Source organism: Dermacentor andersoni, chromosome 6, assembly GCF_023375885.2.
Source record: "Dermacentor andersoni chromosome 6, qqDerAnde1_hic_scaffold, whole genome shotgun sequence".
Classification (NCBI taxonomy): Eukaryota; Metazoa; Arthropoda; class Arachnida; order Ixodida; family Ixodidae; genus Dermacentor; species Dermacentor andersoni.
Genome location: NC_092819.1, coordinates 92,333,840 through 92,360,700, shown reverse-complemented (window position 1 = coordinate 92,360,700; position 26,861 = coordinate 92,333,840). Strand labels below are relative to the sequence as shown.

The following is a 26,861-nucleotide window of genomic DNA, read 5'->3' as shown; positions in this document are numbered from 1 at the left end:
CGTTGACGTACCGGCGCGATATAAAAACGAAATAATAACTTTGTCCTCCCCTTTCGCCTCTATTAATCAACCTATTTATTACCGCGAAATGACAGCTGCATTTAGGATGCCATTAATTAGTTTTAACTTCTTTTTACTTATAGCTGCCTTTAATAATGAGGCAGGACGCGTCCTTCGGGGATGATTATCTGCGTTAATGCGGTAAAAAAGTATCGACGGCGGGCCCGGTAGCCCGCTTTTGTTTAATGGCGTTTCCTGCCCACGCATCTTTCGTCGGATGGATATATGCGCAATTCATTAACCATTCTTTAACGTTAAACGCATAACACAAGCGGCAGCAAGCCTGGACCAGCGCAGACAGACTAGCAACACATCGTTTTCAGATCGCAGTGGACTTCTTTTCTGCAACTTCAGTACTGCCGATTTCGCCTCGTCTGAATAAACCTACCCGAGAGCAAGTGCCGCCAAAATACGTAAAGTTCGGCGCAACACCCGTGAAATCGTAGAACAAGCCCAAATTCGTAAAGTTTATCAGAAAAAAAAAAAATCGGGAGGTTGGAAGGTACGCATATACATACATATATGCCTGGGGAACACACAAACCGCGTGGAAAGAGGGAAAGACGACCGGTCAAGCCACGACCACACAACGCACGAGTCGCGGTCAGCCCAAGGACGCTCAGAGATCCTCGATTGGCTCGGGGCCTGCGCATGCGCAATCTCTCCGGACAGCGCAAAAGGGAGATGGCGGTAATTGACGTCCGAGCTCGGTCAGAAGAGATCCCACCGTCCGTGCGACACTGTGTAGCGCGCAGTCACCCAAACGTGACTAGAATGAGGAAGGCTCGAAACGGGAGGAAAACCGTAGATGATCGAGGAATAATCGCGTGTGTCCGCGCGCGCGTCGCCGGCGCGAGATTCGCTCGCCTGCGAGACACTGCGATACGCGAGTCTCGAATGGCGTCACGTGAGCGCGTGGTTTGATACTAAAGTTACTTTTGATGCCGAAAATGCAGTGAGCTTGCTTGTTTGCGCGCGTACGAACCATAGTAAAGCATATCTGCACTTTATGTAATGATTATATGCAAACACACTGCGGAATAAATTTAATTCTTATTTGAAAGATTTTCGAGGTTATATCACGCGCACTCGTGCACCCTCTGGCGAGTCCTGGTGCATTAAATAAATATCATTCACGTCGCGTCTTCCTACTAATTAAAGGAATTGAATAAGCGGATCGAAGTACTTGCGCAAGTTAATCACTGGCTGCGGACATTACGAGGAAGGAATCACTCTTCCTTCGTTAAAACACGTTGGGGGGCTAGTAGGTTAGAATCTATGATAGAACGTATAAGCGCTACTGAACGAGGACGACTGAACGAAAAGCGCTGTCTCTGTGTTCATCTGTTTCTTTCTACGTCCTCGTTCACTCGCGCTTATACGCTCTATCATGCAGTCTTCCTTCGCCATCCCTGCCAGAAGCGCATAGCGGCTACTCTGCCAACGAAGTGAACTAGAGCCACATTTGGGTATTGACGACGGTCATTATCACCCATAGCTGAGCGTCCGTGCTTTTCATTTTTGTTCCCTGCAAGCATCGGACAGCGCCGGTAAAAACAGTGTAATCAAGTACTTTAACCGTCTCAAGGCAACGGTAGAGGCTATGAGAGACATGGTAGCAGCCTCCGGATTAATTTGGTCACCTGGGTTTCCTTTTCGTACGCCTAAATGCAAGAGACGAGCATTCGGCGAAATGCGGCAGTGAAACGAATCCCCCCAACCTCGTGCCGAGCCGCAGCAGCGACTAAGGTAACGAGGTCGGCTCGTCCAGTCCTTTTACTTCGACTAACTCACAGAAGGAACGTGAGTTAACTCTCTTTCACCTTGCACAAAAGCGCTAGCCGAACCTTTCCCAGACGGACTTGAGAAGGCCTTAGTGCAGCATCAAAGATAAAGGAAGGACGGGCATAATGGGCACTGCGGAAGCAAAGAACAAAAACTATCCGCGTTGCTGCCTCGTCTACGTTTACATGAGCACGACGAGGGCGCGTCGCATGGCCGAAAACCGGGTCTCGTGCTCGTGCAAAACGCATGCAGACGTGCGAGCGTCGATGCGAGTTCGCCCAAGCCACCTGCAAGAGATTGATTGACTCGGCCCACCAGCCTGACAAGATGCGCGTAAACGCGGTCGGGTCGAACTGGATCAGCTCGACTTCAGACACGGCCCGCTCGCGTCGAGTTCGGGTAAACGAAGCTCTGGAGAACAAGCACTCAGATGTTTTGCGATTACGCTTCTGACGACACAAGAGGGAGGTGAAGAATGGATCGTGGATAGCAATACCTTTATTCCAAGTGTGCCAGTAACCTTCCCGTGCAACAGACGTGACCCTTGTAACAGCAAACATATACACAAGGACCAGAGAGATAGACAGCACAAGAAGTGGGCAAGCAGACGAAACAATCGTTGGCGAGAGAGAAGGCGGCGAGTGAAGACTTATCAACCAAGTGGAGACGGACGACATTTGGTGCGCCTATCTAATCTGTCGCAGGGCGCTGAGACGGGACGAAGGGACCGAGTCAGCGAGCCGCAAGAGCCGTAATCGGGCGTCAGGCGCACACCCTTTTCAATACAACCCCTTCATCAACTTTTGTGCAGACAGTAACGACAACGCTGTGGCAACGTAGCTATTTCTTACGGAAATTTTAAACCTGACGTCATACGTGACCCTCGGTCACTCGACGTGTCGCCAGTCTGGCCGTGTATCCCTTCCACACGTTCACGCGCATTGTCATACACAGTGCTGCTGACACGCCGCGCAGAATTTGCGCATTATTCATTTATTATTTTTGTTTTGGCGGCGCATATTGCAAGTAGTTCCTTAGGATGCCAGAAAACATACAAATATTGATCGACCACTTGGTTACACCTAAACCATGTATCTGCAACATAGCAGACGCCGAAAAACGGACCTCATTTCATTTCGTACCATGGAGTTGCCCGAAGGGCACTTGGCGGTGCCTCCTTAGCAGGCCCCGCAGCTTTCGCTGTACTTCAGGTTGAACTTGCGACGGATTATAAAGTATTCCCTCCTACATTCGGTCAGGCCCAACCGGGTCAGGTTTGTATTCCCTTTTGAGCAAAAGTATGCGGACAAGCGATACAGCCGGTGTTCTCCGCCTATGAACATAAATTGAGGACTGCGGTCCATGGCACAGCGAACCTTCCAGTGCACGTGTCAATTGCATTTTGCGCGTCTGAATTTAATTTGTTTTTCTTTATTGCGAGCCTGTGGTGTTTGCGTTTGCTAGTGGTTGTTACTAGGCAACGTCAAAACCAAGTAACCCATAGTGGTTAAAAACAGCGCAAAGAATGAAAAGTCAATAATGTCACGTCTGTACTCTGTTGATGCGTGTTCCTTCCAAAGCATCGTGTTTTCTCTGTACAGTCCGTGTTAAGTAAGTTATGCCGCTATAGCTGTGCCTTCATTGTTCCGAGCTAAGTCTGACGGTGGCTGTAAGCCAGGAAAATATATAAAAAAAAGCAATACGTAAACACAATCCACAACTACGCATGCTACCTCGCAAGAATGATTCAGAACCACCCGCCATTATCCGGCTTGCACAATCTCAAGAGAAGACAAGCAGGTAAATTGTAGGCTTTAAATAACTGGGACGTAGTTCATTCACGAGTCGGAAGAGGCAAGTGAAGATGAACGCGGCGACAACTTCCAGCTAATTTTCTCGGGAAAGCCTCTAGCAATACCGCTGATGCATCGGAATGCCCGGTGCGTCAATCAACACGTTAATCCAACATTTCACCGACGTCGTAACCGATTCATACCGGCCGCGGAGTAACACAATATCTTTCGAAGCACAGCGGCAAAAAAGCTGCAAGAAGCGGTTGCGTACGACATCTTTCATGCAGATTTCGGAATCCCAGTAGCTCGTCACGGCGGCCAAGCGAAAATTGATCACCTGCGCAAACAGCGCCGATTGTAGGATCGAACTCTGCCAACAGTACCCCTGCACGGTACACAACCCGTGCGCACTAAGGATTACACAAATGTTTCGTTCGAGCAATCACAGGCACACGCAAAAGCGTCAGGCAACGCACACATCCCGGGAGAAAGAAGGGGGGGGGGGGGAATCATGTGCTACTAATGAAAACGCAAAATGAGCGCGCGTTACACTGCACTCCCCTTACGCGGTGAGTGTGTAAACACTGTCACCAGATAAATAAATGTCCTGCGCACGCATTATCTCCGGGGGATATTTTTTGCCACCAGAGCAGCGGGGCATCTACCTAACCCGTCGAGCGGTTCTATGTATCTATTCTTTTCCACCGATGACGATGCGCGCCTTCATCTCAAAAACACTACGATGCCGTTCGTGCGATCGATCATTCTGCCCGCTTCACAGCATGGGCGGCACGCTCGCTGTGTAACGCTCGACGGAAGGCGGCGACATTTGTTGCACGACCCGCGGCTACGACCAACGGCATCTACAAGCGCGTGCGCGCGTGCGGAGAGTGGCCATGCGCGTGTTACGGAAAGTGGCTTTGCACTTATGCCAAGTAAGATAGCTCCGAGGCAACTACGAGAGCATAGAAGCGTACAAAAGATTCGAGGTGTTCCGCACTCGCCGGCCGCTCTTTTGCTTGACCGCGGGGCGTGCGCGGAGAGAATACGAACGAGCTTCCTCGTCACTCTTATTTGCCCTCCTTCGCTCCTTTCCCGGCGCAGAGCGGCGGACCTGAGCGTAGTAGCCTAGGGCGACCTCCAGTTCCTCTCACCTCCGACAAATTTTTCTCCCTCTCAATTCCAACGTCGGCGACATTGCTAACAACGCACGCGCTCGCGAAACCATAAACACAGCCAGAAGCGAGCCAGATGGAGGAGCTCCGACTGAAAATATCGCGGCGCTCGAAATGTCACCCTTTCCGAGTTTCCCCCGCTTGCGACGGCGCTTGCTCGCTTGCGCAAGCCGCGCGCGCTCCGATCCGATCGCGCCGGAAAAAGAGGGAGCACAATGCGGGCGGCAAACGCGCGCGCTTGCGACAAACAGCTCGACGAAACAGATCGAGAGCGCTCCGCGAAAAATCGCTCCGCACTGCTGCCAGAGAGACGAGCCGAGCGCGCACGCTCGCCATTTAACGTCGACGCGAAGGGCAGCGAGAGCAACAGAACGGCGAGAGACGATCGCGTCGACGAAAGCGCAGGGAAGGTAGCACAAAAGCAGCAGCGACATTCTAGCCGGCGCCGAGGCTCGCGCGCACGCACGTGCTCGCTCCGGCGGCGATGACAAAAGAGCCGTCAAAAAAACGGAGGCGCGGGAGAAAGCAAAGACGGAGCAGCCGCCGGCGACTGCACACGCTCCACGAAGAGCAGCGCAGGGGCGGCGGGGAGAGAAACACGCGGATCGAGCGTCGCCAACGTCGACAGACCGCCTGTTGCCGCGCGCGCGAGCAGCAAGGCGGAATGCGCTAAACAGCAAGCACGCGGAGTGGCGGCGTCAATCGATCATCCCGACGAGCGATCGCGCGCGCTTTGAAGAGAGAGAGAGATCCTCATATGCCAACGTTTCTCACGCCCCGCGGAACAACAATGCCGACACTCCGCCGAGTGCTATGTTGTAGTGCGCATTCCGGCAGGCGCGAGTCTTTTCGACTTCCGAGGAAAAGTCATCGGCAGCCTCATTCCTCCGCTCTCTCGCCGCGGCCTCCTTGCAATTGTAATACATCCTAGCCGTCTTGCAACCGCACGTGCGAAACACTAAATACCGGGACAGCGGGTTTGAAATCGCGACCTCCGCGCTGAACCTTGAGTCTCGGGCGTAGGCAGGCGGCGCTCGAACGCCGATTTTGCGTGATCGCTAGTGTAACTGGCCGACGTCGACTGCAGCTTCCACTCCACATACGTACCAACATGTGAGGAAACGTACTCGTGAAAATTCCGCAAACACGACTTGGGGAGGGGGAGACGGCACGCACCGTTAGACGCAGCACACGAGCTGCTGTAGCAGCAACAACAGTACAACGGGAGATATTGACCAGCAGGCGCGTTGTTTTTAAATCGCAGCTTTCGTAAAATCGTACGCACCCAAACGCACGCGAAATCGCCCCAAGAATCTTGTTCGGTGTTTTCCACAACGTTTAGCGTCGTCCTTCCCTCCTTCGACTGTTCTTAGCAGCGGGACCACTGCACGTGTTCACCACGGGCAGGTGCGCCCAGTCCCAGCGCGTTATACTCGAGTGCGGCGCTGCTGCGGATACCGTTCGCCACACTACAGCCACCCTGACCAAAACAAGGCGTTACCCGCCGTGGTTGCTCAGTGGCTATGGTGTTAGGCTGCTGAGCACGAGGTCGCGGGATCGAATCCCGGCCACGGCGGCCGCATTTCGATGGGGGCGAAATGCGAAAACACCCGTGTACTTAGATTTAGGTGCACGTTAAAGAACCCCAGGTGGTCGAAATTCCCGGAGTCCTCCACTACGGCGTGCCTCATAATCAGAAAGTGGTTTTGGCACGTAAAACCCCATAATTTAATATATTTTTTTTTTTCAACAAGGCGCTGCGTCAATGGAGGCAACCCGCCTTCGGTGCAAAAGATTAAACACCACAGACCATTCCCAGATAATCTGTCGGCGCGCCTCGCCTCACATCGTCGAATTGCAAATTCCCGAGCGCGGCGGTGGAAAGTGGCGAGGCAGCTGGAACGCGATATTTTCGTGCTCGGCTCAAAGCCGGCGCAAGCGCCTGTAAGGCGGCAACTACACGGCGCGTTCTTATTTTTGTTTTTTTCCAGCTCATTTAAGGCGTCGCATCGACCGGCGTTGGCGAGTTCATCTCACGGCAAGGCGATGCACGCACAGTTTTCGCGCGAAGATCAACCAACTACATGGAAACAATTAGGCGGAAGGTGTACCGCGCAGCTCGATATGGATGGGGCGGGCGACGCGTCGCCAAACATATAAACTCAATTTAGTGGCGTGTAACACAGGGTGGTGTGGGTTGAACTTCGCGCCACAAATCTTTCGGTAAAGCTCAATTTAGTTGCCGCTAGCGAACCGGCGCCATATACATAAAGCCCACGCCGACGCGATTCCCATGCACTAAGTGTCACGTGGACCAGTTTAACACTCGTCTACACACGCAGGCCGCCATTATGCGACGGTCTCGTTTAGTAGCAGAGAACAAAAGAGAAAACCTTCAATTCGACGTTACGAAATGCGGCACAATCGTTACCGGAAAAGGGAGATGCCGATAAAATTCACTAAGCGAATAAACGGAATAAAGAAAAGAAGGACGTTGCAAGAGGAATTGTGTCGGCACAACCGCATTTCTAACTGCGCTTTTTTTTCGCCCGACGCCTGTTCCGAGACTTCCCCGCAGGACATCGTCGGCATGCGTGCTCGTCATGCGAATAGCAGTTGTCATAGTATAAACGCAATCGCCGATTACGCATTGCGACACGTCACGGCTCCACGCACACGCCGCTGTTTTTTTGTTCTTGCCAACTGCACGCATGCGCGCGTAAAGAACGCCCGTTATCGGCCGCGGGATGTCACTGACTCCTGTAGATAAACACACAGTGACGACGACCTCTCTCTCCTCCGTGCAGGCCAGATGTGATCGACGAGGCACTAACGAAGCAGTGACGCATTCGAACTAGGTCACGCCCTACGTAATTCCCGAGCAGGTGCTGCGGCACATTCAAAACGTATCTGGTTTGCCTACAGCCTTTCACGCACAACTGCATCATGAAAGCGTCTTTTCTCTTTCGTGTTTGAGGTGACTGCGTGTCCGGGATACTTCGCGGGGATTCTCAAGGGGGCACTGAACACAAACACCAAGTCAATGCAGACTGATAAAGTATTATTCCGAAACTATCTTTTTTGTTAATTTCGCTATAATATGTTAGTTATTAGACAATAACATGAACAGCAAAAGCTTTTTCTTCTTTTTTTAGTTTAGCACCAATACATTATCAGCGACATGCAAGTGTGACCTCACGGAACGTACCTTCTCGTACTGAGGCCGTTGTGGCGCAGAAACATCCACGACGTCACGCCTAACTTGTGCGAGAACTTCAAGGCAACCGAATGTCGTCCCCCGTCCTGCCTTGTCAAGATTCCTCTGACGTCGAGAGTAGGTTTTCTGGTTCTCTAGAAAGTTAATTTACTAATGCAGCTTAGCACATTCTTCTCTTTCGCGTTTTTTATTACGGCGAACTAGCGAAACGCATGCACTCGCTGCTCTGGCGACCCCGGGGCCAACGAGTTAGTGGTAGAACGGCCGACGACCGAGCGAGCAAGAGCTAGTGCAGGAGCGTCGCGATGTCAACACTCCCGCTGACCACCACCTTGCGTCAAGATGCTGACACCTGGTTCGCAAGAAAGCGATTACAGGACATTATTTAGGGCATTCTGAGGCTTTTTTTTTTTTTCTGGGGTTTCGCGGTCGAGGACTTTCACTTAAAACAAAAGTACTAAATTAAATTATGGGGTTTTACGTGCCAAAACCACTTTCTGATTATGAGGCACGCCACAGTGGCGGAGATTCTGGAAATTTGGACCACCTGGGGTTCTTTAACGTACACCTAAATCTAAGTGCACGGCCCTTTTCGCATTTCGCCCCCATAGTAAACAACAGTACTCAAATGACAACTGTCACTAGTACATTAGGCAAGGCGGAAGAACGCAGTGGATGAAGGCTATAGGCCAGCCTTGCGCAGCTGCCTGCTTGCAAAGTCGATGAATAAAAACAAAAACTCAGTGCCATTCCACTCTGCGAAGAAGGATGGCCAGCGAAGCTGTGTATGTGGGCCCCTAATGGCGAACTGCACCTCCGCCGCGGGTCGGCCCGGTGTTGCACTATCTTCCGGATCGGCCCACGCACGAAAAATTGATGGTCTACGCGCGGACGCAATCTGCCGGATCCTAGCCACAGACAGCTTCGCTGTAAAAAGAATCCAACGTAGAAAAGGCGGGCAGCGCTTTGCCAGTGGGTGCCTCGAAGGTGCCCCGTCACCTTCTTTTGTCTTCTCCCGACACCCCCCCCTCCCTCGACGGAACGCGGCCCGGCTCCGTCTATTTTCGGGGTGTCGAAACGAGCGGAGGCTCTGCAGCGCGCCGGAGGTACCTGGGGCGCGCGCGCTCATGTTCCGACGTCGACGACACCTCGCTGCTACATCCACGCGCGTGCGCCATCAGAGATGGGCGCCGGTAGCGGCGGGAGAGAGAGAGAGACCGCGAGGCGCGCACGCACAGAGCGACGCGGAACAAATCACGATGGGCGGAAGGCGGGAGAAAAAAAAAAGAAATACACGCCAGCGAGAGCGCGAAATGTCACCGGTGTATCATTGCCGTCGCAAGCCGAGAAACGTTGTGGCTCGCGCCGACTACGGAGGATTGACTGGCCGAGAGAAATCGGGTGGATCATATCATCCCCACTAAGTCACGAATTATGAAGGACTACCCATTAAATTTGTGAAACTACTTTCACGCTGACTGCTTGTGCATATTAACAGCGAGTCATCATAATCACAGAGTAACTAAATATCGAACTATATTAATCTCGGTCATGGCACGTTTCTTCGGCGACAAAAAAAAAAGAATTGAGTCACCCGCTCGAATTACACGCACGAGTTAATTATTGGCGGCACGCATTACTAGACAGGAGGAAAAAACGTGTATTTCGGAATTACGACCGAAACGTCCTTTAAAATTTTAACGGCAGTGCCTTCACTGGCGGTCGTCTGTAGTGGTACATTTCACTCAAAAGTGAAATGGAGGCACTTTAGGCAAGTAGAATGTTCCCTTTAGCCTAAGCTTAATGCTCTGTCCATTTCTAGCCAACACTGCAAAGAAATGGCAAAAATAAGACGCATGCACAAACCTGTACGCTAGGACTGAAGGCAATATTCACAAAGAAGGCAGCAGTAAGTACTATGAAACAGAAAAATAAAGTGCGATGCTAGAAAGGAGAGAGCATTGGCACACAAAGGGCTGCAACAAAATGAACATGAATCGCGGATAAAAAATTTGTAACGCCCAGCCGTTTTACGTGCCAATACCACGAACTGATTATGAGGCACGCCGTAGTGAGAGACCTCTGATTAATATGGACCCCCTCAGGTTAATTAACGCACACCCAATGCACAGTACACCGTTTTTTTTTTTTTGCACTAACTAATAGATACGAAAGACAACGCAGACACAGAGCATCCGGCTGGCATCGATAAGAATACCGTGGACGGCGAAGCGAACTTCCCTGCGCCCGCATTGCAGGGTAGAGGCTCCGAATGAATCCAGGAGTCCAGACTCCGAACGAAGGTGGTGCAAGGACTGCCAAATTCGGACCGAGATCGCGAAGGCGATCTTCCACAACTATTTTTCTTGAAATGCAGCGAGGAGCGGTTACGCGACAGGAATAGATCGATTGATTTGGACTCGCGTTTGTTACCGAGTCCTAAACCAATCCCACGCAGTCGTTTTCAGCGCGCCATGCCCTGCGTAACTGCTTTTCCATCGGAAGCCGCGTCCTTAATTAAAAAAAAAAATATTAACGTGTTTGATTAATACTGTCAGGTAATTAGTAAATAAAACTACCCAGATGGCGGAAAAAGGCTGATGACCAAACACTGGAGGTCTCATAACCTTATGGAGCACCAGTTTTCCTTATTTTAACAACTTGGCTAACGTTCTGGGACACCCAGTATAGCGGTCCCAATGCCGGTGAGTAAACTCAGTCGGCGCTCGTCTTCGCTCGCTGTCATGCGATCGTTTCTTTCTTTGCATTTCGCGCCATCGGCAAAACAGGTGTCGCGAGAATTCCTGCACTTCCCCTTTTTTCTCTACTGCTTCGGCAGCCATCAACTCCACCGCTGGCTGCTGTCAAGTCATTCACGGGCGCAAACACTCCCGCGGCCCATTCCCCCCGCCGTCGCAGCGAGACAGCGGGGCGCCCCACGCCAGCAAGACGAATGCCCTTCCTTCCGGCGAGAGCACCACGCGGGTTCTCGCACTCAAACGAGCCGTGACCAGAGGCGCGAGGAAAGGGGGGAGGGAGACAACAAACGACAAGCGGCACGATGAACGTGCGATTAGCGGCGGTTCCAAAGAGGAGGAGGTACGCATCGCCTCCGACACGGCACCGGCGCGTGCCAAGGAAAGTCACCCCACTCACCCGTTTGCCGACTCGCAAACCGAAATCAGGCTTTCTTCAAAGGTCGCGAAGTTTGGCGCGTGCCAGGACGGCAACTGAAAGGCACCGCCCCGCAACCCAGAAGAGGTTGACCACCACGGTTCCCCGGCAAACATATTGACAAACAGTCCGTAAAGAACTGAAGCTTCGGCTTTGGCAATGTCGAAGACATGCCATGCCTGAAGCTTCCGTTATGGCGGGCGCGGTCATGTCCTAGAATTGAGGCTTCGATGTATTCGAAAAGGGCGAAACGTTAGCTCTGGGCTGAGGTGTCCCCAACACCGTTGATCCCACAGATCTAGGAGCAGTACATCCCAAGAGCAGTTATCCCGCCCGAGCTGTGGCGATCAGTTGGCATTTGGTATGCGGGATGCACGCTTCGGCAGCCTTTTCGGTAGGTTTGCAAAGAGCCACACCGCTCATCTTTGGACGCCTTCCCACACTCGCAAGACGATACCCGTCCTGCCCGCAGTGTCTGCCATGCTGCCATGCAGGCCCAACTGAAACCCCGAAAAGTACACAAGGTTTGTCATACTTTTCACGTGGAAGACAAACAAAAAGCGTAGATGCGACGACACACACACCATCAGAAAAACCGCTTCCGTTTCTTAACAGCGGCTATGCGAGCTGATTAAGACTTGCGTTGGAGTTAGTTGGAATAGTATTATTAACATAATGGGATACTGTATCCCAATATTTCCGTAACGCAGTGTATCATACAGTGCTGCAAGGTTTCAACAGACACACAATTAGAACACAACCATGCGAGTGAGGAGTAAGATTTTTTTTATACCACATTATGACCTATAACCAAAAATGAAATGGCCAAATATGTACATCTGTGAGCTAAACTGTAGACTGCCAGGTCGCCGAAAAGTCTGAATTTCGTCATGGTTAACATGCTTGAAATGAAATTGATGAGGACACTGAAAAACTCACTGCCAAGTTTGGACTGCAGTCCTCAATTTCAATTTCCATTTGCAGGCAGAGGAGAAAATCAGCTTTATCGCACAATCCCTAGTCCACGCAATTTTGCTCACGGGTGAACAAGAGTCAGCTATCACGACAAAAAACTTTTTTAAATATTAAAAAATCATTGCACTACTTGTAGCGTTAAATAACCTGTTAAACTAAATATTCCATACATACAAGCTAATTAAAATGACTGCCAATGAGGACAAACTCTAAAATTAAAGGAAGCAAACCTGTTAAATGTGAACTGCCAATTATTAAAACACAAACATTACTGATGGCGATATGTGAAAATACACTGCAATCCATAACAATCTTCACATTGACACGATGGCAATCAGTTAATAAGATAACAGTGCGCCCTGTTCTTTACAATGATGACTAAAAGTTAACCTTGAGGCAGTATTCTAATAAGATCACTTTCAAGGATGTGATGCAATATTTTACAGATGTGATTTCACGTGACTTGATAGCAGACACTTCGACCACATCAGATACGTCTCTCCAGTGCCGAGTCGAGTCGCACACAAGTGGTAACATCACTGAAAATGTACCGGCAAGAATACAGCACCAGGTTACAGTCAACTACCATATCCACATATTACAAGTTGGAAAGGCTTTTTTGTAAGCCTAGCAGTAAGGACAACCATTATGGTGGAACGATATGCTGAAAACTAGGACCGCGATAACGCTAAACAATTTCAATGTTTTTGTTCCAAATCTACCACTAGCCTTGCACAATAGGTAAAAATGACTCGGGGCTTGTCGGCTCGAGCCATTTACCTATATTTACCGAGCCATTTTGCGGCGCCCCTGGGTTTCCAGGGGTGCATTGCTTAGGAGAGGTTTGCAAGGACCGACATGCTTGCTGTGCAAGAACCAAGACGAACAAAACGCCCCACTAATGTAAAGAAGGTGCCTGGAAGTCCCATGCTGCCAACTTTAAACCAGGCTGGGGTCCTCTAAAGTGTTTGGAACTCTCATAGTTACCAAACATTAGGCCAGAAGCATGCTTGTACCTACTGTACCAGTAGGCACTCAGCAGCAGCAATCGTCTGCCTCCCACAGTAGCGGCCCAAGCTCAACCATTTCACCAAGGCTATGGTGGGACAAAGGGTGTCAGAGACCTTTTCAAATCTCTATAGCATACCTGTCAACTCTCCCAATTGCACGGACATGGACGTAAATCCTCCCAAAAACTGCCCCAACTCCACCACGAAAAAACTGCCTCATCAGCCACATTGTGATTGCCATGATGTGCTTGCCAGGTAGTTACCAAGGCTATGGTGGGACAAAGGGTGTCAGAGACCTTTTCAAATCTCTATAGCATACCTGTCAACTCTCCCAATTGCACGGACATGGACGTAAATCCTCCCAAAAACTGCCCCAACTCCACCACGAAAAAACTGCCTCATCAGCCACATTGTGATTGCCATGATGTGCTTGCCAGGTAGTTAGCTGAAGTCAGATTTAAATTTGAGCCATTTGCGTGCAGGCATAACTCGGTCTGCTTAAGATCGAGACACGCACTCAGGAGTGCACGTGAGGCAAAGGCATCATATGCGTTGCATAATGGTCGGTTTTCTTAAGTGAGCTTCACTGCTACAGAGCTCTTTTATGAGGTAAAGCATAATGAGAGTGGAGACGGGCCACTGTCACAGGACATGGTATGCGTTCCTTAAATATAGACGCTCACACGCACAATCACCAATCACAGTACGAGCACTCAGACATCTAATAAATCATACTGGCAGCCATTCTGTGATGTTTCTGATGATGTTGCGCTCCTCCCCCCCCCCCCCCTCTGCTCCCCAGAAGAAAGTTTTTTTTTTAATTTTGTTTTGAATTCAATGACAAAGTTTTTGTCCTCATTGGAACTGTAGGGAAGCATCCAAAGTTGCAAACAGATCACTTTACTCAAAAGTTTCAAGAGGTTATGTCTACAGCAAGTTTAGTAGTTTGCTCATCCTCAGTGAGAAGTACCACTTGACATTTATGGTGTTTCTCAAAATTTCCCTTTTTGAATGAGGTAAAATAGCACAGCCCAGTGCACATTGCCTCCAGTCACAAAACACAACTATACAAAAATGAATGTGCATGCACACACCTGTGCTCTCATTGATCAGGGAACACAGCTGGACTGAACCAGGCACTTGGGGAGACTAAGTGCAAAATCTGTGTGTGTGCATGTATGTATATATAAACAGAGCGTTCATTCAACTTGACTAAAGGGCAATTTCCTTTAGTGGTTGCACAGGCTACATAGGAGCCTGAATGTTGGAAACTGACTTATATGATTGGTGACATTCTAACAGAGGTTATCTAAGGTTTGTTTACATTTAGTCAGAAACAGCAATCACCCTTCCGAGTTAACATACATTTGCCCCTGTCACACAATGTACCCATATTCTTGCTATGTTTTATTAAGAATGCTGGAAACAAGGCCATTAAAACTTCCACCAATGAACATACACACAATGAAGCAATCCAACGCATTCAGGAGTACTATTCAGCTCATTAACTATGCAAATTTGTGCTCTACAGCAGTTATTTTTAAGTGCAAATCAATATGCAAATTTATGCCCATCTCCTAACAGATATTCACAACCAACACTTATCACCAAGCAATTGCTTAAATTGCTTTCCTGTACATAAATGGAAATGCTCACAACTATATAATGCACTGAGGCTACTTGGAAATCCGACAGAAGTTCAAATTAAACTAGCACCAAACACCCCTACCCTCCGCCCACATACCCTGCAACGTAACCCCAACTACAATGCAGCAACAGTGCTCAAACAAATGATCAGAAGCAAGAAAGAAAGGGACAGAGGGTATAAATCGTCAGGCTGGTAGTAAATGAGAATATAATTATTCTATTACCTTAGCCCAGAATACTTTTTTACCTTTCCTTGTAATAATCCTCTGTGCTTTAACTTGATAGTACATTCCTAGATATAGATGATGGGATTCTAAAGAAATTAAGCAAGATTTATACATTATACTCCTGCAAATAGTAATACATGTCTGATATTGAGTGAATGCTCAGTAAGAAAAAAGTATTGTAAACGCAAATATCAAGGTGGAGATACTACCAAAAATTTCCAAACTCACTTCATGTGACATGATAAATGTGGCAATGTACCAAAAAATGAAAGATATATTTTTTTCCCCACTTTACCGTCGTTGAATGCTACAGTTCTAAACTAAAGCCTGCAATCTGAAATCCATTGACCACCGAACAATCTTCTAAATTATTCATGCTGGCTTCTGATCAAAGTATACAAGCGAACTTTTCACCTTTTAAGATTCGTAACGTATCGCAGACACAGCACCAGGGGGAACAGGACGCTCTTTTTAAAGTTTGCCTTAACCATGCATCTTTTGTGGGATACATACATGCTTTTAAATATTAACGATGATTTACCATTACGTGCAGCACACAAGCAGCCGCACACCCAGATCAGCAGACACAGACAGGCAACACAACCTTACGTCCACAAGTTTCTGTTGTATAGTATGGCCACACATACATTATTTTGCTCTTTGAAGGTGACCATTTTTTTACCAGATCGCCACCGATATCGATCTGCCGCTCGATGCAAGGCGTGCCTACGATATCAAAAGTCTTGAATCCTGCACAGATTCTGAAGCAAAAGAGTTGTATACTCAGATTACACACAACACAAATGCTATTGTACATCCTTTAGCAGAAGTGAGCTCGAGCGATTACTCTGAAACGTACTGCAATTGATCTATAAGAAGCGGCAGTTTCTTCACCTTGCCTACAATGTGACAATATGAGGAAATTACTACATAGAAAGTGTCACAGATCAATAACAACTGCACCACAAAGCTCGTGGAGTGAGTGAAGCTTCTATGGCTGTAATATTTGAATGGATGAAATGATGGCAAAGAATTTGGACCTTTTTATATCAAGAAGCAAGATTTGGCTAAACCTTACCTGCCAACCTATGAACTCTAATATTTGTAAATATCCCACAGACACGACCAGGAGGGGAACGGGGCTCCTGCCACTAAAATTACGGAGTTTGTAAACATCAGAAGTCACTATTGCTTACCACTGCATCGAGAGCACCTAATGGTTGAGGTTGTTCCACATTCCGATGCTCCTGAAACTATCACTCTGCACGGGTGTGTCTCGGCATGTTCAATGAAGATCATGCTCAATAGGAACCAAGACTTCGGAGAGGGCCCAAGTATGGCCAAATGCAGAAGGCAGATAGCACAAACTTTCAAGGATGTGCGAGTAATAAATAACTTGAAAAATAAGCTCAAAAGTGAGATCAGAAGCAGCATCCAATTGCTTGCTCACACAAGCAAACCTTTAATTTTAAATTACATGCTTTATTATCCAACTCTGCCACACCCTGGTTTAGCATTTAGCACATTGAATGATTCACCATTTTCATTTGGAGTGCAGGAAGGTGGTATGGTGAGATCAAATTCAAGAGCACTGTCCCAACAAATGAAATTTAAAAAATTTGGATGGCCCTGAAATACATTCTTATAACATTAGAATACCACAATACGTGTACTTCTTAACCATGTTTCTTCAGTTCTTGGTGTTGATGGTCTGCTTTCTTCAATATAAATCTTTCAGAGTATTATATGGTGTATGTGGTTCAAGCCCATATATGGAAGCACAGGAAATAACATTAACAGTACTAAATTTGACGAGTCAAGTTTTTTCAAATACATGAATCATGGTTCTGATCTCGTTCTAGCTCCTCTGATGACAGACAGTGAGGTTTGTTATGAAGTGCACACTTTGAAACAAGTGTGCTCATTCAATAGGCAGGCCAAGCCAATCAGTTTAATCAATTTATAGATTCAATGTTCCATCTGTTCTTAACTGCCAAAAACCTCCACAAATGTTACTCCACACATAACACATATGTTATGATAAAGATACGATAAAAAGTAGTAGGTCTTTCTTAACATGTAATTCTTTCCAACGCATTCACTGCTGCTTTTTATTTGCTGTTACATTTGTATGTTCAGTATTGCACTTTGTTTACATGTTACTCACTGTATGTCCACCCCTTCTGCAATGCCTTGGCGATTGACGGTACTTAAGCTACAGAAATTTGCTGACACACACTCATTGTGAAAGGAAGCGACAAGGAGGAGGGAGGAAGCAGAAAACTTTGGAATTTCAGCCTACTCCCTTGCCCACCTTTATGCCACTTTCTGCATCAGTGTAGCAGGAGTACAAGGGTGTCAAGAAAAAAGGAGAAAACACGTGGTTGAATAAATGAAACCTGCACCAAGAGCCTTCATTCTATGCAATAATTTTTTGTAACACTAACTTGAGAAACCCAACCTACGATTTTGGATGCCACTAGAAAATTGATTCCCTGGTTCTGGACTATGAAGGAAGGAAGGCTTAGTCAGCTTCAGCTGAATTAGAGAAAGTCTGCGAGAAGCCAAATGTCCCTTTTCCAAAGAAGCACTTGGACTGGTAGTGCAAACAGCAACATCCTCACACCAACCACAACTGCAACTTAGTCCCCCAGCCAAGAAAGAGTATGCAGTCAGTGTTCACAACAGACATGCATCTGTTCATGCATCTGTGCGTGCATCTGACTTGCACAGCATACAGTGCTTGAATATGCAACACTGGCAGCATGCATCCATGAAGCTCTTGCTCTGAAGCTGCGTCTTGCAATTTCGGAAAATGCCAGCTCAGTTGCCTTGGGCTGGCGATCGGGGGCAGCATTCTTGGGCAATCACTTTTGGGGACACGATCCCCTCCCCAAGATTTTAAGTGAATCGGCACTGGACATAGCATACAGGGCTGATGAGGCTGACAGCGTTTCCAGCACGGTGCCAATTTACCTTCGCACAGTGCCAGGAGTGCTGTGGGTTGGATTTTTGAACATCTCCAGTACTGAGTGATTCGAATTCTTGCAAAAGTGATGGTATCCCCAAAAGGGATCACTCAAGGATACTGCCTTGGTAGGCCCTAGAGAAAGGACATGATTAAAAGAGTAGAAAAAAGAAAGGAGGAGAAGGCTGGCCCACACAAACAAAAACCCAAAACAAACAGCCACACTACTGCTCTCCAGATACACATATCTGTGACTCCGGAATCACCAGCCACAAGCAAATTTTCTCCGATGTTCAAATTAAAGGGAATGCTCAACACACATGGCTAGCTTTTGAAACTTCTGACATACTTAAACTGATATAACCAATGGCAAATAACCATCTTTAATGCTCTTGCAAATAAGTGTTTGAACTGCCTTTTATTGAGGTGACATTGCACCATAGTCCAAAAAACATTTGTTTCAAGTACTTATCTCTTAGAACTACCTCAAATAGATTCAAGCCCGACAGCTCAAATTTTCAGTCCATGCCTTTTGCACAGCAGAAGTTAACAGTACCACTAATGGTTCAGGGCCAGGATTATTCATTATTATTGAAATGCCATTCCTTTTTGCATTCCACATACCTTATCACTACTAAAGGCTGGTTACACACTGTGGATGATAAGAAAGGAATCGAATCAACCGAAAGAAATCAGTACATTATACCGGCCGTGCTGTCAGCACATGAAATTATTATACTATGCCCAGGAATCAACAAACATTCTCAACACAATCATCAGCCTTTAACCAACTAAAAAGCTGTGCTGATTCTAATGTACAATATCTAACGCACCTTGTAGATACTAGCTTGGTCGTCATTTCCATTTGAAATAAGCACTAACTGCATAAATATGAAAAATCACAAGACATTTTCTATATACCATCGCAAGCTACCTGAAGTTGTAAACCACCCGCCAAAAACAGCATGCATAATTTCACTTACTCATGTACAGCTAGTAGGGATAAAGTATGCCAATCATATATAGTCAATTACAAGCTAATAAATCTAAACAAATAGGAACTTGGGAAGTTGCAGTGCACCATGACATGACGGTCACAGGCAATGACTTCTCACGACTCCTCACATTCAATGTAGCACGAGTGCCCCAGCAAGTGACTTGCGAGTCTCGAGGGCTCTGGCTGGTCTCTTTCTAAGGTTATGTCTACAACAAAGTATTGGATAATGGTGGCCTGGACGTGGCTCGAACACACAACCTCTCCACACACGCATCCTTGCAAAACATTATTGGACGCTGATAACATAGCAAGTAATCAGTGGCAGTGGCTATAGTGTTCAGCTACTGAGCATGAGGTCATGGGTTTGATTCCCAGAAGCCGTAGCTGCATTCCAATGGTGGCAGAGTTCAAAAGGTCCTTTGGTTACAATTTATCTAGCCCTCATGATGTTCTTTATAACTCATTGTGCAATTTTGAGACATTAGCACCTTAATTTAATTTAGACGCAGCAAGCTCTGCGACATGAACCACATAGCCCCACATGAAGACAACTGTGCCAGAAAAAGATGCACTACCTGCAAAATTTCCAATGGCGAAGAGGGTGCACACATGCCATTCCAGCTGGACAAACGTTAAAATGAACACTTATCCCATGGTGGTGGGGCTGCCCATCGCCAATACATAATTTTTGCATACAGCAATTTGCATCGTCTGTTGAGAGGCAATACAAAGAAACCCTGCTCCCTTGCAAAGAAGATTTAGCAACAGCCTTTCTCAAAGTTTATGAAGGATGCAGCACATATCTCTTATGTACATTTTGACGACTCATGAACTCGTGTTTGCTTTTTCTTTGTGCACATAAAAGTGATTTTACTAATTTGTGCAATTTTTTGTCTCCAACATCGCTTCAATCATGTTTATTAGCCTGTGCTCGTCTTTGAGTAGTAATGCTTTCTATATTCTGTAGTACAACTTGTTCAATTTTGTTCATCAGGATCAACCCCCACAAAAGTCAAGCACACAGAAATCTAAAACGACTACTTCCCTGACACGCTGAAAAAGTTGCAGTTTTGCACATAATGCTAAGCAGTAACACAATAGCTCTTGCAATATTATACACAGTAAGTCTAGCGCTGTTTCATGTGACATCAGTTGGAGTGAACATTCATACATGAGCACAAGCAATCTCCTTTAACGAAGAAGAAAACTTTATTCAGTGAAGACTAGCTCTAGACCAAGTATTCTTCATTTGTGGAGAAGTAGAAAGACGAGACTTTCTTCCTCTTTCCTATTGCACTTGTTACCACTAGCTTTGTTTAAAATCTTTTACCTCAATGCTAATTTATGGATAAGCTGCAGGGCATGCAGTCAGTCAATCATTGTGTTTCATTAAATCGTAGCTGGTGGCACGACAACACTCTCAGACGCAGTATTTTCTTGCTGTAGCATCATAGAAGTGGCGGAGAGGTAGAACAGCAACCTCCGAGACAAAAGTTCATACCCTCGTGGTGCTCTTCGATTTTTTTTTATTACTTTATAAACTTCTCATAAAGCACTGTGGAATTCCTGCGGCAGACACCAGTGCTAGCCGATATCAAAACTAAGGGACGCCATGAAAAAGAAAATTACAACTGCTTTTTAAATATATGTTAACTGGTAATATGTTAAACTCCATTTACAGGTTACACTTTTAAACATTGCACTTACGCTGGTCCTACCATGCTTAAGGCTGATGTCAGAAAAGATGCAATGAAACACTATTGGCAAAGCAAGGTTTGAATTCTTGCACCATGTCCCTACCGTTTATTAACATCAGGTGATTATAATGGATCCAAAAGTAAGCAGAGACAACCTGGAAACATGTACATAATTTTTCTGCATAATGACAATGGCCCAAGTATGCTAAATTGCAAAGAAACCCTCATCGGCCAGGCATTAGTAATTCTGTAGTTGTGAAACCAAACGATGCCCTACCAACTAGATCTCTTGGAAGCACAGGTGAACAGTTAATTCTAATGTCCCTTCAGAGGAATGCTAGAGAGAAACATTGATTGGTATGCTACACTTCTGAATATTTAATAGGTCAGTTTCACCATGATCTGAAGTTTGGCAAGCTGAAAAAGACAGAAAAATAGAAGACAGGTGGCGATGCAATCTTGGAATCCATGCACTTGTACTCTTTGAACATATAGCACTTTTACAGTGGCAGCAGTTAAAAGCTTGAAATGTGGCTTGTGGTGCCTATTCATCCGTCCTCTCCTGTTACGCCGCCATCAAGTCATTATTGTGTCATAGTTCTTCCATCCCCCACATTTTCGTTCCCGCTCTCGCCACACTATACATATATATAAAACTTGATTGATTACCTTAACAGAGTGAGTGTAAGAGTGGGGTTGAAGATTAATAAGCAGAAGACAAAGATAATGATGAATAGCCAATCAGCCTCTGAAGTCTGTGAAGGAGTACATTTACCTAGGTCAATTACTTACAGAGATCCCTGATCATGAGAAGGCAATTTATAGAAGAATAAAAATGGGTTGGAGTGCATACAGCAGACATTGTCGGCTCCCAACTGGAAGCTCACCATTATCATTGAAAAGAAAGATGTACAGTCAGTGCATTTTACCGGTGCTGACATATGGGGCAGAAACTCGAAGACTGACAAAGAAGCTTGAGAACTAGTTAAGGACCGAGCAAAAAGTGATGGAATGAAGAATGCTAGGCATAATGTTAAAAGACAGAAAGAGAGCGGTTTGGATCAGAGAGCAAACGGGTATAGCCAATGTTCTAATTGACATTAAGAGAAAAAAATGGAGCTGGGCAGGTCATGTAATGCAAAGGTTAGGTAACCGGTTGACCATTAAGGCTACAGAATCGGTGCCAAGAGAAGGAAAACACAGTTGAGGACAACAGAAGACTAGGTGGGGCGACGAAATTAGGAAATTCGCAGGCACTAGTTGGAATTGGTTGGCGCAGGACAGAAGTAATTGGGGATCGCAGGGAGAGACCTTCGTCCTGCAGAGGTCATAAAATAGGCGGATGAAGATGATGCCAACCACTGCAACAGGAGTTTGAACTTGTGTGCCTCTGGCAATGTGCAGTTGGGAGCAGGACGCGCTAACTGCCCCACCCACCACACAGCTATATTGCTTTGAAATTTGCATGGGGTTTTGCATGCCGTACAATGAAAAAAATTGGGGAGTATGCTCAAGCTTTGCCTGTAAGAGTCGAACGCGATAGCATTCAAAGAATGCTTCTATGCTTACTAGCAACTGCAGCTTATGCAAACGCTATGCACGAAGGCGAGCTTTCTGGTTCTGTTTTTGGTGTTTGAAGGAACCAAGCGGGCTACGCTGCTCCTACGTTTAGACAGACTTCAAGCAGGTGGAATATTGTGTTAAAAGGGGTTTGTGTTTCAGTTTCTGCGTAACAGAATTGTGTTCTCTTGCATCTACCTTGTCTGTAGATTGTGCATAATTCATACTTTACGAATTTCCTGACACATTTTACCTTCAGAAATTCAGTTAGTTCAGCAACACCTATGCACTTTGCGGAGGGCCTGCGTGGTTGGGGATGGTTTGGGATGATTTTCTTGGCTGCCGATGCCGAATTTTCTGTGACACAAGGCCCTTAACATTGTCGCATTAAAGCACGGCAGTGTTCACTCTAACAACCTAGCTGTGGCAGTAATGATGGAGTATTATAAGTAGTGTACCCAATCAGACCTCTCCAGTGTAGGCCTTTTGGTTCATTTGCATTCTTTTGTCTTCCCTCAGCCTACGCCTCAATTTGGGCCCCAGGGAATATTTCAATGCCTCCCTATAAAGCTAAAACCTGGAGGAATGCAGTATGCAGAGCTCAAAGGGGTTCTTTTAAAGGGGCCCTGAACCACCCCTCGGGCTTGGTGAAATAACATAGTCCGCGGGTAGCATACGCTGTTGTGAACATCTCAGCCAAGTTCTGCTATCGTACACGGTCCCTGGAGCTCGCAAGTGGGCGCAAAGTCACCTTTTTCTCAACCGCTCTCGTTTCGAAAACCCCATGCTCCTCGCTCTTTTCTGTGTGCTCTATTTCGTCATAAAGCACACTCCAATACGCGGCTGCTATTGGTCGCTGCGCTCGGCTACACCGCAGCCGCTGCGAGGTGCCGCCACGAGTCCAGTGGCTAAGCGCACTGCGGCTCTCCGAGGACAGCCGCGCTTTGCTTGCGTTTAGCGGCATACGCACCAAATCGGAAATTTGAACTGCGCGCCACGGTGACGTCTCCGCCGTTGCCTTCACAGTGCAAGGCATTGAAGGAGGAAGGGGAGCACAGCTGAGGCTATGTTTGATTGCCGATAACTCCGCTTCTGCTGAACGCATTGAAGTACTTTTTGCGGCAAAGTGGTTCTGAAATAGCCTATCTTCATTTCAAATGTATTTCTCCACTTCGGTAAAAAGTGGTTCAGGGCCCCTTTAACATAAAAGCCACCCAAATACGAAAAACATCATGATGATACGAGGTCTGTTGGAAAAGTATCCGACTTTATTTTTTTTTCACACACCTGATGGATATAAAACGAGCACGCTTGCATCAGCTGACCTTGAACCTCCGTGCGCATGCGCGAATTTTTTCCCGCCTGCCGATAGCGTCAGTCACTGGGAGGTAGTGAGGTAGCGCGCAGCGCTACTGCATCAGATTTTGCCAGAAACTGGGCGACAGCCAAGTGGAAACCATTCGGAAGATTCGGACGGCTTTCAGTGACAATACTATGAGCAGCACACAGATTAAGGAGTGGTACAACCGGTTTAAATATGGCCGCACATCGGTGGAGAGCGAGCCACGCTCCGGTCGACCATCAACATGCCGAAATGACCAGGTCATTGCCGAAGTGAACGCTGAGGTGATGCGGGACCGTCGTGTGACTATCCAAGAAATTGCAGAAGAGGTGGGCATCAGCACTTTTTCTGCGCATTCCATTATGACCGAATATTTGGCCATGAAGAGAGTTGCGCCGAAATTCGTGCCGAAGCTGCTTACAATGGAACAAGAGCAACTTCATGTTGAAGTCTCACAGGACATGCTGGATTTCACAAACAGTGACCCTGACTTCACGAACGCCATAATCACTGGTGAGGAGTCTTGGGTCTATGGGTACGACCCGGATCGTCACAGTCGTCCCAGTCGTCACAGTGGAAGCATTCCACATCACCAAGACCAAAGAAAGCCCGCCAAGGGCGCAGCAACATTAAAGTGATGCTGACTTTTTTTTACTCCTGTGGCGTGACACGCCACGAGTACGCACCGCAGGTTGAAATAATCACCAAAGAGTACTACAAGAATGTCCTCCGTCGCCTACGTGATGCTGTACGGCGCAAGAGACCGGAGTTGTGGTAAGCAGGAAATTGGCGCATCCATCACGACAATGCTCCTGCACATTCCTCGCACTTGATTCAGACTTTTTTGGTGAAAAACCTGACTCTTGTAGTTCAACAGGCTCCTTACTCTCCTGATATGGCTCCCTGCGACTTCTGGCTGTTTCCCAAAATCAAGAGGCCATTGAAAGGAGCACGATTTCAGACAAGAGAGGACATTATTGCTGCAACAACAGCGAGCTAAACTCCATTCCGAAAGAGGCCTTCTCGGAATGCTTCCAACAATGACAGCAGCGCTGGCAGAAGTGTGTGGAGTCACAAGGAGACTACTTTGAGGGCGATTAGGTTTCCAACACTCCAGTTATACCAGTTATTTTTTTTTCTTTGGCCAAAGGTCGGAACAGACCTCGTATAGGTAAGGCATAAAATTAATAAATTTGCAGCTTCAGGACATCATTTTCTCAGCTTTTCACCAGCCTCTTTCAATCACAGAAATGCAAATTGAATACTCCACAAGTCTAAAATGGTTCAGTTTCCCTTTACTGTCCCTTTTAAACCAACTGATCTGTCGTCCTCCTCAGTGTTCCCTGATAGTATTCACTCAGCTTCTGAAGGCTGAAGCACTGGCATGTTCCCATCACTGGGCGTGTGGTTGGCAGCTAGGAACCTGCCTCAAATGGGAGGAATATGCTGCAACTCATTCAGTGGGCAATGGCAGATGTTAAGGAATAACAATACTTCCTAATGCAACCAGAAGTCCACAGATCGAGAGATGCTAATGGTAACTTATATAAACCAGTGTTCTTTATGCTGCCAAACATGCACAATGCCCACGAAATGGGCTGTTAGAGCACAATAGGAAAAGAGACAGAAGCCAAAATCATTTTCAGCAGATGCAGCTAAAAAGCATCTATGTGAATTTTGCTTTCATTGGTGCATATATAAAGCTCCCGGGCTAGGTTTTGTTGCAGCGCCAGTACATCAAATGAACGAAGAACAACAGCATACATGCCATATATACATTGCACAAAAGTGCCTCACACACAAACACTGTCCGCGTTTAATGTTTGTTTTGACACCTACTATAGGTTAATGAACAGAATACCTGGACGGCATTGTTTCACGCATGTTTGTTATGACAGTAGCACCCAGCTGCCTTGTCTGCACACAGTTATCATTAAATCAGTCAATAAATCATGGTGACGTATGCAACCACAGACTCTCAATAGCTTTTGTGGAACATTGACACTTCTGGATAACAGTAGGTGCTAGAATTGCGAGGTCTTCATTTTCATTATTGCGAGCATTCTACATACATCATGATGAAAGAAAATTCCCGAATACCTTAAATGTATGCATATTTACCAATTCACTATTTGACGAATGCTTGGCTTCATGCTAAGATTTAACTTTCCAGATGACTAGGCCTATGAAAATGATAGACGTGTCCACCCACTTTTATGACTAACATGCGACTATGTTGCCAAAAGCGAAACAGGAGTCCACGGACATTCACTAATAGCGTGCATGCAATAGCGCATCAATATTTTGCTTGCTGCAATACTGATGCTGCCACTTTGATAACACTTGCAGTAGTATTATGTTATTAAAGACAGCACCGAGCTTGGTCTTCAGAACGTTTACATTTTATGCAGGAACAGGAACCAGAAACGAACATGTAGTAACGGATCTAGATCGTGTGCTCATGCCATGGAACACACGGTGTTGTTACCAGAATCACATTCCTGACCATCCTGCTGTCTTGATCCGTTAATACAAAAGCACTTTCACAGTTCTTCCCAACTTTTCTTATAACATTAAAATAGATGAATAGACAAATTGGTACATTTCTGCTTACATGAAAACCATGAGATGTTCAAATCGGTGGGAACGAGTTTTCAAGCAGCGCCCTAACAACCAAGACTGAATATGCTGTGGATGTAAATATCCAAGATGGCAAGCTGCCTGCAGCCCTTGATGAAACCGACACAATCTATAGCGCACAGCATCCCCTGTACCACAGCCTTAAATTCTGTTCTGTTCATGCGTGGGTGCAATTTTCGCAAACCGTTTTACTACAGCAACATGAATAAATACTGTCATACTGTATTTTGCCTATGGCGATAAACATACGCGCACAAGCCCAGAAACAATAATGACCTATAAGGCCACAGGGCGGTTTTGTTATGTTCGCGTATACAAAACGAAGTATGGCTTCTTTATCGACGTTATTGGACTGACGAAATGCGTACGTAATAAAAAACGTCTGCAGAGATGTAACACAAACCGGAAACATTCTGCACAATCGCAGTACCCGTAATTACCAGACTATGAAGGGCATATAGGTCACAACATTTCAGTATTCCATAGCAAACCAATGCTTGACGTTTTTCAATGGAACGTAATAACCTCCGTCGCTATTTCATCGCGATCTATGGCATCGTATTTGAGGCCGCTATAATGCTCTTTTCAGCGGCAT

At 46.7% G+C, this 26,861-nt stretch overlaps 2 protein-coding genes across 3 annotated transcripts in view; one reads left to right on the top strand and one right to left on the bottom strand.

Annotated features, from left to right (window-relative positions):
* Positions 1 to 26,861, bottom strand: part of LOC126522587 (trithorax group protein osa-like) — a 179,177-nt gene that overhangs the window by 150,464 nt on the left and 1,852 nt on the right. The window lies entirely within an intron of this gene.
* LOC140218883 (protein GVQW3-like) lies at positions 19,617 to 24,264 on the top strand. The gene is made up of 2 exons (XM_072288590.1): positions 19,617 to 19,630; positions 23,685 to 24,264. Exons 1-2 carry the CDS (start codon positions 19,617 to 19,619, stop codon positions 24,262 to 24,264), a joined length of 594 nt encoding a protein of 197 aa, XP_072144691.1.